Here is a 19070-nt window from a genome sequence, read left to right on the forward strand (position 1 = left end):
ACTATTATTACGATTGGTTTTTATTATCTATTAATAATGTCTATTTCTTATTGTATTTTTAGTCATTTATAATATATTTAACAATACATAATTGTTTCCTTTTTAGAAATGGTGGTGCTTACAAAGTAATATGTGCTTAAAATTGCACAAAAACTCTTTCATTTTGAAATCATTTTGCAATCAACTTCTGTATCTTTTAAAATGTATTTTATTATAATATTTTATAGCCTAATACTAAAGGGTTTACTCTGAGATAAAGAAGACTTTAGTGTTCATAAAAGAGAATGGTATGCAGTGACAGAAGACTTTCAATGTGGAACATCAAAATAAGTCACAGTGTAACAAAGATATACAGATGAAATCATCTAAGCTACTTGATGTGCATAGCAATAGAAAAATATACACGTTAACAATCTTTTAGAATACCATCTTTTAATTAAATAGTTATAATCATAAAGCTGTTCATACTATGATGGGCTGAGGTATCAGGGTGCAAAACCTGTATGTAATCTCCATCCCCAGGTTGTCTCAAATTATAAAACATTGCATGTAGCAAACTCTACAACTGTCTTAATGTAAATCCGCATGTTGTTAGGCTTTATGGAGGGTGTCATCCGCACTCTGCCGGGCACTTCCAAAGACCTCTGCGAGTACCTGCTGACTCCCAGAACTTCCAGTAGACGTTGGGCCCCATCCATGCAGACAGAATCCACACTCCATGATGCAAGCACACTCCTGGATATGAGACATGAAAGCACAGCCAAACAATCATCAAATAATCTTTAAAGCTACACTCCATAAACTGACATCAAAAGAAACTGTGTCTCATTCACTAATCAATGCGTGGCTTATTCATTATGATACGCACAGGAGAACTTCTCATTAATACGTTTGTGCGTATATGAATTCGTACTTCATTCTAAACCGTGCAACCGTGTGCCTGAAGTTAGTAATCCACACATCTTTTATCACATATGACGCTATCTAATTCAACGCCAAGCAAATGTGTCATCTTTGAAACCACTTCAAACACAATTATCATGTATTATACAGACCCAGTTTACAGACCTCTCAGTCAGCTATATATATATATATATATATATATATATATATATATATATATATATATATATATATATATATACGTATCTGCATTTTTATGCAGAGGAACACACTTTTTTTCTCTCTTTTTTTGGCCTGAAGAAAAGATTTAATCTTTACATGTTTATAATTCTACCCATAGTATGTAATTTTTGTGTATGTGTGGTTTCAGCTTAATACAAAATTTTAATACAAAATGTATTGGTGAACGTTCAAAGAGATTTCATGTAGAAATTCCAAATAAATAATGAATGAGACATTATTTTACACATTTAGCTGGAAAGCTAAATCTAAGCTATCTAGTGTGTTTTGGTCTTTCTCCGAGCCGAACCAAAACTAATGATGTGCTGTAAGTGGTCTTGTTCATACGTGGTCTTCAGAGGCTCAGAGATTGAATGTACTTCAAAAACATCTGTTTCTTTCATTGGTGACTCACTCCAATGCTTATCGTGGAGATATTAACTGAGCTCCAAAAACATCCTTCAAAGGTCTGAAAACTGCCGTCTACGGGTTGGTGAATCCACATCATTAGCTGTGAGAGCAAAGAATGAAAATGATGACTAAAGGACGGTCTTCGATGTCATTAAGTTGATTCTCATTTTGTTGACATTTACTCACCCAGTATCCTTGTGAGATGCCGGTCCGATCCAGACGTGCTGTTTGTGTGTGGAGGGTCAATAACACTTAGTATCATGGTACTGGAGGTCTTTTTGGGCCTGATGGCGCTGAGAAGGTTCATGGGGGGAAACATGTTAGTCGTAGGCCTCTCTGGTTCAGCCTCCCATGCTGTTTTACTACACGATCTGATCCCTCGTTGCCTACACGTTGTCTCCAGGCCCTGTCTGGGTTCCACTGATTCCACTGCTGAGATGCCCACTCGTCTGTGACTCCTCCAGGACCAACAGGAACATGAGCTACAGCAACAACCTCTTGCTCCAGAACATCCTCGGGTGAGCAGAGCCAGCAGGTCCCTTTTGAAGGTGGTGTTGAGGGCAGCATAAACCAGCGGGTTACACACAGAGTTGCTGAATCCTAGGATCTGAACCACGCTCACTAAGAGAAACTCGGAGTCAAGATCAAGGTCCAGCTGACCTGAGTTCAGAGAACATACATGCAAGGTACAGTTATTAAAGCGTAAGGAAATTTCTCTACAAATCAAGGAAAAAAGCTTTCATTAAATGCTCTAGGGTAGACTTTAAGGGGCTTTACACAAATTAGTTTTTGTGTTAAAAACAAGGGGAAGGGTAATAGAATGAAAAAAGGCAAGGTATAGAATATACATTACATTAGCATCAATAACAATATGTTAGGGTTAATCCTAAGCTGCTAGTCGAGCTCTTAAAGATCAAGTGAATTCCGATTGGCTGTCAATTTTTTTTATAGTTCATCAGCTGAAAAAAAAAAAACGAATTTTAAAGTGATTCCAAGTACGGAAGTTCTAAGCGGCCATGCATTACAATATTTTTTCTTCTTGTTTTCTCGTTATAACGACTTAATTTTCTCGTTATCTCGACATAACGAAGTTCGTTTTCTCGTTATAACGACTTCATTTTCTCGTTTTCTCGACATAACGAAGTTCGTTTTCTCGTTATAACGAATTAATTTTCTCTAAGAAGTTACAAAACTGCGCCAGCAGGTGGCACTATAGACCTGGATATAACTGATGGTGTGTTGTACACTATCCACTTTACTGTACGCGGACCTTCCTCGTGATCTCTATAATTTGTGCAGTCTTCATTACTGACATTTAATTAATTATTAAATGTTAAATGCTTTAATCAATATGAATATTTTGTGTATTAAGTTCCTGCTAGATGCATGAGTTTCACCAACGCGTTCTGTGTCATAAAATAACTGCTTATCAAAACCAAGGTTGACATCACTGTATTCTGTTTATCTACAGTAGGACGGGATTTAACTATGTAGGCTGATGTGCTTCTTTTCCTTATTACTAATCTTTATTGTTAACCATATTGATGAGAAATGTGATGTATATGTAAAATCCATAGGCTAATTTAATTCAGTTTTGTTCTATAATGTTGTAATCGTTTTTTTCTACACACACACGCACACACACACACTACACGTAGTCATACACATGGACGCTCTTTTCAAACAGAAGCTTGTAACACACATGATATCTGCCACATCATATAATGACTACTACAAATTACAAATGATATATAATTTTATTTCAAATAAAGGGAAAATGAAAAGTGAGTTTAATCCAAGTAGCTCTAATTTCGCGGTGTTGCCATTTAAACATGTTAATTACAAAAACGTTCATTGTACTGTCTCTGGAAAAATCAACAGTGATTGATCAGCCTTTATTTATATACAGTATTGTAGACCTTATTACCTAGGCGAAGCTAAATTTGCTGAAATATAGGCTCCAGTAAGAGCGCCTGCATGGTTGTCCATCAGATGCCTGTCAAAGTTGAGTTCGTTACTATAGCAACAGTAAAACTGTCATGTCGTTATAACGAGAAAACAAACTTTCGTTATGTCGAGATAACAAGAAAAATAAGTCGTTATAACAAGAAAACGAACTTCGTTATGTCGAGATAACGAGAAAAATAAGTTGTTATAACGAGAAAACGACTTTCGTTATGTCGAGATAACGAGAAAATTAAGTCGTTATAATGAGAAAACAAAAAGGAAAAAAAATTATAATGTATGGCCGCTTAGAACTTCCGTAATATCCTGCCTTATTTCTAACTTTTCTATTTTTATAGGATTATAACAATTTTATGTTAATGTCTCGCTCTTAAGTGGAACTAAATAGCTTCTATAGGTCAGAGAGATGAAAAGCAGGGATTTACCAAAGCCACACTGCATGTCCATTTATAATGAGAACAATGTATGCGACCCCAGAATAAACGGCACATAACACTATAATTAAATGACTTTTTTTATTTTATATATTTCCTCATCATAAGCATTTCCTAGAGTTCTGATATCCTGCACTTGCTTATGTAGTATTTTTTTATTTATTTTTTTGCATAAATTACATTAAGGCGAGACACTGCAGGCAAAAACAATGTTTTTTCAAGCACCTGTCAATTTTGAGATTTTGGGCTTTTTGGTTTTTCATAAAGTGCTTTTTCAAACTAGTGGAAGGAAAACATCCAAAAGACACTGTTAAGTGTTTCTTTTATAGCACTTTATCTGTTTGTGTCAATAGATTTCAATTACAATACATATTTTTAAAGGCCGTTTTCTCAAAATGAGTTTTTTCTTCAACACTGAGCCATAAATCTCCACTTCAGTAGCACGTACACACACCAAACTTGACATTTTTATTCCTGTCTGTATTCTGAAGATTTTTACAGAGGGATTTGTTCATATATATTTTCCTTGATTATATACAACATTTTATTCCCCCCAAAATTGTGAAAATATATTGTTTTCTGGCTGTTCAAAGTATTTTCTGAATTATGGAGTGACAAAAAAAGATAACCAGAATTCCCTCTGTAAAAACATTTGACTCTAATATGTCAAAAAAATTAAACAAAAAATGTGAAACTGACTTCATCTAGTGTTCAGATTTTTGTACTAGAAATGTATGCAAATTAGCACATATTTCATTAAAGAATGCCTCATTTGCATATTTAAACATAACATTTTTGAAAACTTGTAATACAAAAAATGTTTGCAATAATCAATGTAATCAATCAACTGGGTAAGTAAGGTGATAACTATTAGATATTTTTTTTTCCCTATTCACCTGCAGTGTCTCGCCTTAAGGATGTTTATGAATTACATAAAATGCTACACCTGCAAATGCTACACCTACACCTGCATTTTTATGTGATATCACACAATCCGTGTACGGAGACAATAGTGCTACACCAAATTCATAATAGTTGCCAATATGATAACTGTGAGACGAATAATAGAACAAATGGTTGCCTGTCGAAGATTCACAGGAATGAGGTGTTGACCTCTACGAAAGGTTAGGGAGGAAGAAAGGGATAAAGACGGAAAGAATCTGAAGTGAGAATGGGTTTACTCTACTTTCACAGAAAGGACAGCATCTGGCTGACAGAAACATGTAAAAGGTTTTTGGTTTTTTACAACAAGCAAGAGGGAAGGGCACAAGAGGTTTGGTACCGTAGTCAAGCAGGAGGGAGACCAGATGGAATGGCGCCCAGCAGGTGACAAAGAGCATCACCACGGTGGCCATCATTCTTACTGCACGCTTCTTACTCCTGAGAATGAAAGGCATTTCTATTGTTAAAAGCATATCAATAGAGGCGTGCCAATCAAACAGCATTTCTTTGGACCAGTCTACCAAGATCATGAGAACTGAGAGCAACAATGTAGACGTTATGCTATGTTGGCAATGAAAGCATCTGCTAAACTGACCTTTCAAAAGCAGTGTGTGATTCCCAGAATTAGATGGACAAACAAAGAGTGTTTTTTTTTTTGTTGTTGCTTATTGTCAAAATCATTAGGTTCTGAACACATGAGTATCCATGCTGCGCTATTAGCCCAGGGGCCTTCAACTTTTTTAGGCTCCTTGGTGAAAAGAGCAAGGACACCCTGTTATATGTTTTATAAAACCGAGTGTTGCATTTTAAGCTTGTCCTATAACTTTGTACCATATGAATGTATTTATATACTTTGCAATGATGCTTACATTGCAAAATCTTAATCACTAAATGGATAATTTACCCAAAAATTGATTTACTTTCATCATTTATTCACCCTCACGTCATTACAAACATCTATGACTTTATTCTGTGGAACATAAATGAAGCCATTTTGAGAAAAGTCTCAGTTTTTCTGTCTACACACTGTACGTAATGAAAGCCGTTGGGTCACCAAAATGGTTGGGTTACCAATATTTCTTCAAAATGTTATCTTTGATGTTGCACAGAAGTAAATCCAGATTTGGAATGACACGAGAGTGTGTAAACGATGACATCATTTTCATGTTTGGGTGAACTATATCTTAAATGATTTACAGAGTCATACACTTGTACACTAGATTGTAGTTTTACTTAATGGGATAGTTCACCCAAAAACATAAATTCTTCATTAACAACTCACCCTCATGTTGATCCAAACCTGACTTTTCTTCAATGGTGTCAATGGTGTCCATTGTTGCTTTCACGCATTATGTGGACAAAGAGTTTGAAACATTCTTTAATATATTCAATAGAAAAAAAAATGCTTTTATACTGCAGTCCAATAAATAATAAGTTGGTATTGAGTAACTTATATTTTAGACACAGTATTATTATTTAAGGTCCGCTCACACCAAAACCAATAACTATATTAATGTCCACACCAGCGCATCTTAACATTTTATTCATTATAAGCATGGGCCGCAGTGACGTTGTCTGCTGCTTTAAATACTTAAAGTCAGTTGTATTCTGATTTGTATTCAGTTTTTTTTTTACGTTCATCAGCTGGAAAAAAGTTCCTTAAGGGGGGGGGGGGGGGGTGAAATGCTCATTTTCACTCAATCTCCTGTTAATCTTGAGTACCTATAGAGTAGTACTGCATCCTTTATATCTCCAAAAAGTCTTTAGCTTTGTTATATTTATAAGAGAAAAATAGTCTGTGCCGATTTTTTTCAGTGGCTGTAGGCTGTGGGCGGAGCTAAAGAATCACGAGCGCGAGTAGGCTTTTGCGTTGAGAGCGTTTGGAAGCTGTGACATTACCGTGAGGAAAAAAAACCATCATCCAAAACAAACCATGGCTAACAGTCAGATTCAGCCGTTTATTTATGATCCAGAATCAGATCCCGAGGCTGAAACCGAACGAGAGCAGCAGCAGCAACGACTACAACAGCGTCTCTATGTGGTATGTACTGAAACTGTATATATTTGATTACGTAACCCCTCTCTCCCTGGTCCTTTCTGACGGTCCTCGCACTCGCTCCGAGCAGGGCTTGAACCCGGGTCTCCTCTAACAGAGTCTAATTGGCTACAGCCACTAGCGTCTGTTGCTAGTGCGTCTCTTGAGATCGGGGAGGTTTACCTGCACAGCCACTACTAGGGAGAAGTGCCCTTAGGACCCATATAAGTAAATTCCGCTCCATCTAACGTCACACAGAGCCACACTCAAAAAAAACTTTCCGAAACTTGTGACAAGCCGGAAGGAGTATTTTTGGAACAAAAAAACTCCATCAAACGTTCAACTTAATTTTTTAAACTTTGTCCATGTTTAGCATGGGAATCCAACTCTTTAACAGTGTAAAAAACTCAGTATGCACGAAATAGCATTTCACCCCATACCCCCCCCCCCCCCCCCCAAATGTATTTATCAAACATTTGTTCTGCCAATGCACATAGTTGAAATGGAATAAAGCCTCAACAAAGTTTTTGTTTTGGTGGGTAAAGTATCCCTTTAATATATTTAGCTTCTTTCTGTTACAGTAACTTTGGTTGAAGTGAATTTAATATTAATGTTTTGTTGAATGCATAATAAAATTTTTAAGACAATGATGAAATAAACAATATAATAGTAAGCAAACCCACTGTTGTAGACTAACCTGGTAATCTTGCTGATTTCAGATCCCGGGAGCATTTGAAACATGACATCATGTACTTTGTGCTTGCCCCAGAGCTCTCGCATGATCTTCCAGTACAGGATGGCCATGGTCACCAAGGGGGCCAGAAACACCAAGACGGACAGACAGGTAGTGTAGGCTCTCCTCTGCCTCTGGCTTGGCCATACTTCCAAACAACAGGTATGGTGGACATCAAACAGGAAGTCATATTTCACCTGGATAGTTAAATAAGAGGAAACTTAATATGTAGGCCCTTCATTCTATTCTATTTCGAAAAAAGAAAAAAAAAGAAAAAGGTTTGACAGATGGCGGGAAGGCTAGAGGCAGCTAAATATTCAATCTAATGAATTTGTTCAGCTAATAATATTGTGATTATTGATAATTCATCATGTTCCCAAATGAACTCTAATGGACTGATTTACTGACTGGCGTTAATAACGATAAAAGACAGCTTTTTATCCTTCTTATAAAGTTTCTCCTGAATTCCTGAAACAGCATGACATCATGATCATGTGATTTGAACAAAATGTGTGAAAACTGCACGTGCAAGAGACATGTTCTGCTCATGTTTAAACTGTCAGCTGCTTTTTCTTTTTTAATTTCATTTAGTCTTTTGCTTTAATAATCACAACTCATTTCATAAACTTAATGAAAACTAGGACATTTCTTTCTTTCCTCAGATAGATTTAGCTGATACTACTATTTGAGCCAAATACTGATGTTTAGGACCTATTTCATTGTATCCTCATCTTTCACAGTGAATGACTTGAGTTTTGTCTGTTTAATAATATGCCCCTGCAGCAGAGTGGGAGCAATCACTAAATTGCTTGTTTAATCTAAAAAGAATGTGTAAAATGGATAGGGATTGTTCTGAAAATGTCAGACAGAATGTGAATGTAGTATTTTTATGATTTTTTTTCTTTGGTTTGCATGTTTACCTCTACTTTCTGAACAAACCACATGGGAGCCGCGATTGCGAGGGCAACCAACCACACAGCCACTGTAAAATGAGGGACAAGACGTAACATTTGTACTTTTGTAGAATTTCAAAAGAACACAAAAGAAGATGATTTGAAAAAGGTCACTGTTTTTGTCCATAAGTCAATGGGGTTCAAATTTGGTTTGCACTTTCATTATATGGACAAAACATTCTTTAATATATTTGGGCAACCAACCACACGGTCACTGTAAAGTAAGTCAAAAAACACAATATTTTTTGTTTTCTATGCAGTGTCTAGCTCAAGGTTTTCATATTATTGATGTCTGAGGACTGCAAGGAGTCTGCAAACTAAATTTACTATATTTGATAACAATACTGTTTATCTGCTTTCTTAGAATCCATGAGTTTATTTCTTTTTGTTTATGACACTTTTTTTAACAATAATAAATCTAATAAATATTTTTAGTTTATTATAGTAATGTTGAGAATATTTTTGTTATAATATATATAATATTTTAATTTCCTTACTGTACTGACAACATAAAAATTTTTTTGATTTGATTTAAACATAACAAAAAATATTATATGAATTACAAAATTAAATTAAATTCACACTGTACAAATAGATGTTTATAAATTAAACATGTATATTTAATATTTTAAAGAGGGCCCTTATATTTTTAGAAGGGTTCCCTTACAATGGGGAAAGGTAAAAAAAATGGGGCTTTCACAATGGATGAGTTAACCTGCTGTTGTATGAGATATCTTTAATAACCTCTTTTCATAACTCACCCAGCATTTTGAAGGCATGACAAAGAAAGTAGCTGTTGCGGACATGCAGAGGATAAAGGATTCCCTGGAAACGTTCTATAGCAATACATGTCATGGTGAGCATGCTGGTCCCGATGGCCGTCACTTGTAGGAATGGTATTAACTTACACAGAAAATCTCCTGTCGGGCAAAAAATTCATGAGGCACAGTGAGTGAATAGTTGAGACAGAATATGAGTGAATTTGAGAACAGGCTAATTAACTGATGAAAGACTGTGTAAAAAATACTGAGTACCAAACTGCTTGACCAGTTTTCATATACAGTATACACAGAAGGTAGGATTAACTGTTGACACATAAGAAAAATTAAACTGAGGAGGACTAATAGTGATAGAAGGAAATGTGTTCGCAATTAATGTCTTTATGGACAATGATGAAGACGTACAGTGCGTCACATTTAAAATGTTCGTCACATTTAAAAGATTCAGATTAAGCAAATTTCACTTTTACACAAAGATAATGCAAGTAAACATGCAAAATACAGTTTTTAAATGATAATTTTAAGCGAACCAGTCAGAGCCATTATCCACAAATGGCGAAAACTTGGAACAGTGGTGATCCTTCCCAGGAGTAGTGGGCCTCCCAAAATGACTCCAATAGTGCAACGACGACTCAACCAGGAGGTCATAAAAGAACCCAGAAAAACATCTAAAGAACTGCAGGCCTCACTTGCCTCAATTATGGTCAGTGTTCATAATTCAACAATAAGAGAAACAACATCCATGGGAGAGTTCCAAGGCAAAAGCCATTGATGACCAAACAGAACACAAAGGCTCATTTTACATTAGCCCAAAAATATCTTGATTATCCAAGGCTTTGTCAAATATTCTGTTGACTGAAGCGAAAAACGTTTATGTTTTTGGAAGGTGTGTGTCCTGTTACATCTGGCATAAAACCAACAGAGCATTTCATAAAAAGAACACCATACAAACAGTTCAACTTTGCGGTGGTAGTGTGATGATCTTCAGGAACTGGACGACTTGCCGTAATTGATAGAACCATGAATTCTGCACTCAGAAAATCCTGAAGAAAAATTTCCGACCGTCAGTTTGTGACCTCAAAAGGGGGCAAAAACTTTTTCGCACCACTGTTGGGGTGAGGAACATTGTGACACAATGTACCATGTCTACCGAACAAATACAGCATTGATTTAACCACTGCACGAGCAGAACTTCATTGTAAACTGTATATATTGTTTTATATATTGCTATTTTTGACAAAAAAAACGAAGTCTCATCTTTCAAATGATGTCCTTTTTTTCAGAAAAATTCAAACCATAAATGCCATCTTCATGCACTTTGATGTGGTGTGACAGGTCGCTGTAAACGCATCGGTTCAAACGGTAACTCGGAGTGTGAGTCAGCACGAACGTCCCTTCCTCTTTACTAATAGTTTTAACACAAAATAAACATGAATGAACATGTCATGCCTCATGTAATCGCTAATCAGTGTTTCAACCTGGGAATGAAACAGCTTGTAAACAAAATGTCACGTTTCTACGTGCATTAACCTCAGGAAATCATCAGTGTCCACAGCTTGTTAAAGTGTGCTATAGCTAAATGAAATCAAGGGAAGAGCATTTCGCGAAATATAAAAATAAAAAAAGGTAATTAAATTGAATTTGGGCTCTGTTGTTAACTGTAACCTTACAGGCTTATGGTAAAAGAGCTCACTATTGCTTAGAGCGTAAGCCGAGGTAGATTTTTATCCTTAATACATTTTTAATAATTGTTAATGTGTGTTTTTTTTAGTACACCACTATTTAAATAAAAAAAAATATTGTTTTCCCCCTGCTTTACCGAAACTGTACCGAGCCATAACATCAAAACCGAGGTACTGTACTTACCGAACCATCATGTTTGTGTACAGTACCTTTACAATCATAACAATAATAATTATTATTATTATCATTAGATACCCTTTCTTTGAGATGGGGAAAAAAATCTGACATTCTTTTGAGATGCCTAAATAAATTGTAGCACAGTTTATGTCTTTTTAAAAACCTCAGTGTTAATTTTTGTGCTTCAAAGATTGTACAAAAGACACCTGCATTTTAATTCAGTAATGCAGGTGCAATATACGGTACTGCATTATTATGGATAGACTTCAGAAATTCAATTTCAGGCCTAAGTGCAGTTTTGCACATGATTTATTCACTGGCATGATTTCATGTTACAAGTGCATCTTTTAATCTGTGCACATATACTGATGTGTACTGCAGCACAAACTTTTGACGAAATTTAGTTTTGTGAAAGATGAAAAAAGAATGTGAAGAAAGCACAGAAATCCTTTACTCTTTGAACAATACTATACCATTTAAAAACGTTGAATTGTGAGATGAATGCACTAGAGGTCAAATACTTTGTTAGGGTGCTTTAACACTTGGTTAAATGCCTGTCGAGTGCTCACCAGAAGTGATGAAATCACCCTTAGCTTCATCAGTGGCTTTGACCATGCATTAACTATATATGCTTAAAGCTTTACTTTCCCAAAGATCTCACTAAATAGTGTTGAGATTGAGCTATAAATCAGGAGAATCATAAAAAGTTAGGGAATAACTGGGCGACCAATTGTTTATAGACAGTTATGGTGCATTATAAACATAACAGAAACTGATTTCTGCCAAGTGTGAACAAAATTAAGCCTACCTGCCAACCAGTTGGTGAAGAAGTGCTGCAGCAGTGTGGCAGGAACACACACTATGGATATAAGGAGGTCACTGAGTGCCAGAGAGCAAATGAAGAAGGTGCTGGGAGACTGCAGAGCCTTCCTGTGACATAAGAGAACCAGCACCGCCCCATTTCCCACCACTGCAAGCCCAAAGATGAGCACGTAGAGCAGGCCAAAAACCGGAAGCAGGGTGCTAGGGAGTCTGGGCACAGCCACCAGAGGAGGAATGGAGAATTCCTGGATGAACTGCCAGCGAGAGAGGTTGGAAGCCTTCAGCATGAGGTCCAGGAAATGGGCAGTCAGGTTCATACTGATGAAGGTCAAGGGTCTTAGCTGTTTGTAGAACACCAGTGTGTTGGATTCTTCGGTTGTAGTGCCAAATATTGTGTAGCAACTTGTATTAACAATCTGTGGAGTCTAATCTTCACGATTTCTACAGAGTGCCTGTTTAAGTTACATTAATGAATGGTTATGTGTGCAGTACTGATCTGTTTCTCTTTGATTTTTCATGGCTGTTCCTTTTTGTTGATGAAAACATGCCTTTATCTCCTTCCTATTAAGGATATGCTTAGGGAGCATTGATTTTAAGTCACTGTGGACAATCTATTGTGTTTATTGACAGTTTGCTACACTGCTTGACAAAAACCTCTTCAGTCAGAAGTTGTGTGACACCAGCTTTATAATGATGCCCCACTGTTGACTCTCAGTATGTCAGTAGAATTTCCTTTCTCTGTTCCAGCTCTTTCTCGCTGATGCCTGATTTCACATTGTCTCTTGACTCATCTTCATCTTGTAATCTTGCAATATGCTGACAAATCAACAAACATGGTTCGGTTCAGATGATTTGAATGTCCTTGTGCTGAGAACACAGTCCAAACTTTTGGGTGAAATCTACTTTCAATATATAGGTAACTCAAAATAAAATACAAATTATTATTTCATTTAAATTAAATGTTTGAATTTGAGGTACTGTCTTTGAGACAACGTTACCTTCAAGCAACTTGCACCGTTCTCCCAATATTAATCTAATATTCTATTAAAATTATACCGTGGTTACACACCAGTAAACAGTAAATTGGATTTACATTATATAAAAATATTGTTTGCACATTTATGTGTCTATTTCATAATAAATATACAAGCAAATAAATACGATTACGACTAGCTAATGAATGCATCGATGACGTAAGTAGCCTATAATAACTTTATATTTTTACATCACAAAATACTTGAGAGATTTTAAGATTGTAATCTTGCCATTTACATTAGTTAATTAAAAACAAATTTAATAAAGTTAATACAATGTTAATGTTGCATTAACTAAAAAGTGCTATAGCCGCTTGTTAAAAGTTATGTAAAACGCTAAACCAACAGATAGGGCTATTCTAAAAATAATAATAAATAAATAAACCGAAATCGATTCATCCTCCTCACATGTGGAAAGGCGATTCCGATATGATGTTATGAAGTAAAATAATAAATAATCCTCCCATTTTCTTTCAAAAGATCACACAAATGATGGCAAATGTGTCCATTCTCCGTTTCAAAACCGGATCGCTGTGATCTGTGGATCGTTATTCCTTCAAAGTTTCTCCGCCGCTCGTTTGAACTTCTCCTTTCATCGTCTTACTGAACGGGGCTGAGACACTTTGGAAAACGTCCTCTGCTCCTCATCACAGCTAGCAGGTTTTATCTATGTATTTATTTCTTACCTGGAATTAGTCAGTCATGATTTCCTCTCACAAGACAGCAAGAAACACTGACAGTTGAAGTCCAACATTCAACTATTGTAGCCTCGGTGTAATCAGGCGACAGCAGTAACTACTCTATCTATCTATCTATCTATCTATCTATCTATCTATCTATCTATCTATCTATCTATCTATCTATCTGTCTCTCTGTCTGTCTGTCTGTCTATCACAGATCATGTTTTCATGCAATTTTAAGACCTTTTTTGAGGCAACTAGTGGTTATATCTAAGTGTGGGTTGCTTACTTTTCTAATAGTCTTCCCAGTAATGCCTTTATATTGTTCATTCAGACTGATTCAATGTGGAACTGGCAGGAACACAAGAGGCGGGATCTATCGCACGAACCAATCACAGCCGAGCATAACCAGTCGTTATGTCTATCTATCTAGCTATAGCTAGCTTAGGTCAATAACAAACAATAAATAATGCAGTTTGTATTGTTATTTACAACAGTAATCACATGTATGTAATCATGTATACATAATTAAGTTGGCTTGAGAGAGCCAACTTACTGATATTGTATTTAAACTTCTTATTATTATTCTTCTGAGACTAAAACTCTTGACTGCTACTCCTCCTAGAGCTTTAACTCTACAAACTCCAAACTCAGCCCAGCTCTTCAGACTGATCTGAAGTTAGTTGCTATATCTTTTTAGACTGATCGGACTTAGACTTTTCATAAAACTGAAGATTAAAAATCATAAAAACTCCCATAGACTTACATTGAAAAGCCTCTGCTCAACTGAACATTCCGTCAAACTCCAACTGTCAAAAATTCAAATCTAAACACACTGAAGCCCATTAAACTCATAGTCTATGTACTATGTACATATTGTATGTACTATTACTAACCCATTCAAACTCATCTATCATATCATATATATTCATCTATCTATCTATCTATCTATCTATCTATCTATCTATCTATCTATCTATCTATCTATCTATAATCAAACTCTATCTATCTATCTATCTAACTGTTTCTATCTATCTATAATCAAACTCATCTATCTATCTATAATCAAACTCATCTATCTATCTATCTATCTATCTATCTATCTATCTATCTATCTATCTATCTATCTATCTATCTATCTATCTATCTATCTATCTATCTATAATCAAACTCATCTATCTATAATCAAACTCATCTATCTATCTATCTATATTCAAACTCATCTATCTATCTATATTAAAACTAATCTATCTATCTATCTATCTATCTATCTATCTATCTATCTATCTATCTATCTATCTATCTATCTATCTATCTATCTATCTATCAAACTTCTCTATCTATATTAAAACTAATCTATCTATCTATCTATCTATCTATCTATCTATCTATCTATCTATCTATCTATCTATCTATCTATCTATAATCAAACTCTATCTATCTATCTATCTAACTGTTTCTATCTATCTATAATCAAACTCATCTATCTATCTATAATCAAACTCATCTATCTATCTATCTATCTATCTATCTATCTATCTATCTATAATCAAACTCATCTATCTATAATGAAACTCATCTATCTATCTATCTATATTCAAACTCATCTATCTATCTATATTAAAACTAATCTATCTATCTATCTATCTATCTATCTATCTATCTATCTATCTATCTATCTATCTATCTATCTATCTATCTATCTATCTATCTATCAAACTTCTCTATCTATATTAAAACTAATCTATCTATCTATCTATCTATCTATCTATCTATCTATCTATCTATCTATCTATCATCAAACTCATCTATCTATCTATCTATCTATCTATCTATCTATCTATCTATCTATCTATCTATCTATCTATCTATCAAACTCATCTATCTATCTATCTATCTATCTATCTATCTATCTATCTATCTATCTATCTATCTATCTATATTCAAACTCATCTATCTATCTATCTATCTATCTATCTATCTATCTATCTATCTATCTATCTATCTATCTATCTATCTATCTATATTCAAACTCATCTATCTATCTATCTATATTCAAACTCATCTATCTATCTATCTATCTATCTATCTATCTATCTATCTATCTATCTATCTATCTATCTATCTATCTATCTATCTATCTATCTATCTATCTATTCAAACTTATCTATCTATCTATCCTAACAACATGCTAGTCATGCTAAAAATCATGCTAGCAACATGCTAGTCGCATGCTAATCATGCTAAAATCATGCTAGCAACATGCTAATCATGCTAAAATCATGCTAGCAACATGCTAGTCATGCTAAAAATCATGCTAGCAACATGCTAGTCGCATGCTAATCATGCTAAAATCATGCTAGCAACATGCTAATCATGCTAAAATCATGCTAACAACATGCTAGTCGCCTGCTAATCATGCTAAAATCATGCTAGCAACATGCTAATCATGCTAAAATCATGCTAGCAACATGCTAATCATGCTAAAATCATGCTAGCAACATGCTAATCATGCTAAAATCATGCTAGCAATATGCTAGTCGCATGCTAATCATGCTAAAATCATGCTAGCAACGTGCTAGTCATGCTAAAAATCATGCTAGCAACATGCTAGTCGCATGCTAATCATGCTAAAATCATGCTAGCAACATGCTAATCATGCTAAAATCATGCTAGCAACATGCTAATCATGCTAAAATCATGCTAGCAACATGCTAGTCGCATGCTAATCATGCTAAAATCATGCTAGCAACATGCTAATCATGCTAAAAATCATGCTAGCAACATGCTAGTCGCATGCTAATCATGCTAAAATCATGCTAGCAACATGCTAATCATGCTAAAATCATGCTAGCAACATGCTAATCATGCTAAAATCATGCTAGCAACATGTTAGTCGCATGCTAATCATGCTAAAATCATGCTAGCAACATGCTAATCATGCTAAAATCATGCTAGCAAAATGCTAGTCGCCTGCTAATCATGCTAAAATCATGCTAGCAACATGCTAATCATGCTAAAATCATGCTAGCAACATGCTAGTCGCATGCTAATCATGCTAAAATCATGCTAGCAACATGCTAATCATGCTAAAATCATGCTAACAACATGCTAATCATGCTGAAATCATGCTAGCAACATGCTAGTCGCATGCTAATCATGCTTAAATCATGCTAGCAACATGCTAATCATGCTAAAATAATGCTAGCAACATGCTAGTCGCATGCTAATCATGTTAAAATCATGTTAGCAACATGCTAGTCGCATGCTAGAAACATGCTAATCATGTTAACATCATGCTAGCGACATGCTAGTAACTTGCTAATCATGCTAGCGACATGCTAGTAACTTGCTAATCATGCTAACAACATGGCTAGTCACTTGCTAATTATGCTAGCGACATGCTAGATACCTTGCTAATCATGCTAAGTACATGCTTGTCACATGATAGTCACTTGCTTGTAATGCTAACAATATGTTAATCACTGTCATTTTTATACTTCTTAAACTTAAATCTTTTTAAACTTTTTAAACTTTTCACATTTTCAAACTATCTATCTACCTATATATCTATCTAACTATCTATCTATCTTCTGACTGTCTATCTATCTATCTATCTATCTATCTATCTATCTATCTCTCTATCTATCTATCTCTCTATCTAGCTATCTATCTATCTTCTGACTGTGTCTATCTATCTATCTATCTATCTGTCTATCTGTCTATCTATCTATATATCTCAGACTGAAAACCATCAAATTTAAAACTTTTTAAACTTAAACTTTTCAATCTTTTCAAACTTTTCAAACTTTTCAAACTTTTTCAGACTTTCTGGTCAGGCTTTCTCAAGCCAACTTAAAGTTTGTCTTGACGAACTTTTTTATCTAGTTATATTTATTATTATATATTACTTTAGTTACAGGAAATATAAATTAAAAAGCTGCCATAAACTTACTTTAGAATTATATTTACAATTATAACATTACATGTTTAATATGAAGTGACACTGACATGGTAGGTAAACCGACAGTCCATACTGTGATTTGATCTCTATGAAAATGTAATGTAAGAGATTCCACATTACATAAGTACAATAACATCATTTGTATTTAAAATTTTACTGCAAGAATACTATGATTGTCCCATGGTCTGGTTAGTGTAAGTGTTGTTCTCATACTCTAGCCCTAATGCATGATTTTCAACTCTTTTTAACTTGCCATTGAAATAGTAGAAGTGGCTATTTTCATCTTCAGCAACTTTATCCATATTATTTTGGGTAATTTGTTTAGCACTCTGAGGTGATGGTTGCAGTGCATTCTGCAATATGAAAGATAGATCTGCTGTCTCTTGCTTATGTTTCACAGTTGAAAACTCTTGTGGTTTGGGTGTAGTATTGTATGGCATAATTCTTATCATCTTCTCCTGGCATCTTTTCAACCCAGAGCTGGTGCGATGAATTAATCCAAAGCAACCGTCTTCATCCGTAGACTGAGATCCTTCTGTTTCTTGGTTTGGTGTTGTTTTATCTTCTGGGGTCAATATCTCAATTTCTGTTGTACATTCTGTTTCAGGAAGTTCAGTTGTCATTTCTATCTCCTGTTTAGTCACTATGACAGTATGTTCATGTGTGCTTGAAGGGGTGGATACAACTAATTCATTCATACCTTTTGTTGCAAGATATTCTGAACTTAAACCATTATGTTCTGACTGTCTTTCTTCATGTGTGATATCTGTTCTCTCCACAGGTGTTTTATCTTCAGGTGTTTGTATCTCAATTTCTGTTGTACATTCTGTTTCAAGAGTCTCTGTTGTCATTAATATCTCTTGTCTGGTTACTGTGAAGTCTTCTGCAGATTTTCTGGAAGGGTTTGGTGTCACTAGTTCATTTGTATCTTTTGTTTCAATTTTGTCTGAAATAAAATCAGCAGGTTTTGGCTGTCTTTCTTCATATGTGATATCTGTTCCCTCCATAGGTGTTTTATCTTCAGGTGTTTGTATCTCAATTTCTGTTGTACATTCTGTTTCAAGAGTCTCTGTTGTCATTATTTTCTCTTGTTCAGTCCTAATTAAATCTTCTGTAAGTTTTCTAGATGTGGTTGCTGTAATTAATGTATTTGTACCTTCAGTTGCAAGATGGTCTGACTTAACATCATTCAGTTTCATCATCTTCTCCTGGCATCTTTTCAACCCAGAGCTGGTGCGATGAATTAATCCAAAGCAACCGTCTTCATCCGTAGACTGAGATCCTTCTGTTTCTTGGTTTGGTGTTGTTTTATCTTCTGGGGTCTGTATCTCAATTT

General features: G+C 35.1%; 1 protein-coding gene across 2 annotated transcripts; it reads right to left on the minus strand.

Annotated features, from left to right (window-relative positions):
- Nucleotides 1-229: 229 nt before the first annotated feature.
- LOC113064091 (pyroglutamylated RFamide peptide receptor-like) lies at nucleotides 230-14085 on the minus strand. Of its 2 annotated transcripts, XM_026234638.1 has the most exons (8): nucleotides 12043-14084; nucleotides 9357-9515; nucleotides 8563-8624; nucleotides 7607-7839; nucleotides 5215-5312; nucleotides 1720-2193; nucleotides 1538-1633; nucleotides 230-735 (listed from the first exon to the last, which is right to left on the minus strand). In XM_026234638.1, exons 1-7 carry the CDS (start codon nucleotides 12371-12373, stop codon nucleotides 1584-1586), a joined length of 1407 nt encoding a protein of 468 aa, XP_026090423.1. In that variant the 5' UTR covers nucleotides 12374-14084; the 3' UTR covers nucleotides 230-735; nucleotides 1538-1583. The 2 variants fall into 2 exon arrangements, with proteins under 2 accessions (XP_026090423.1, XP_026090424.1); XM_026234639.1 differs by lacking the exons at nucleotides 230-735; nucleotides 1538-1633 and having other exon boundaries at nucleotides 1712-2193; nucleotides 12043-14085.
- Nucleotides 14086-19070: the final 4985 nt, after the last annotated feature.

This window comes from Carassius auratus, chromosome 46 (assembly GCF_003368295.1).
Source record: "Carassius auratus strain Wakin chromosome 46, ASM336829v1, whole genome shotgun sequence".
Classification (NCBI taxonomy): Eukaryota; Metazoa; Chordata; class Actinopteri; order Cypriniformes; family Cyprinidae; genus Carassius; species Carassius auratus.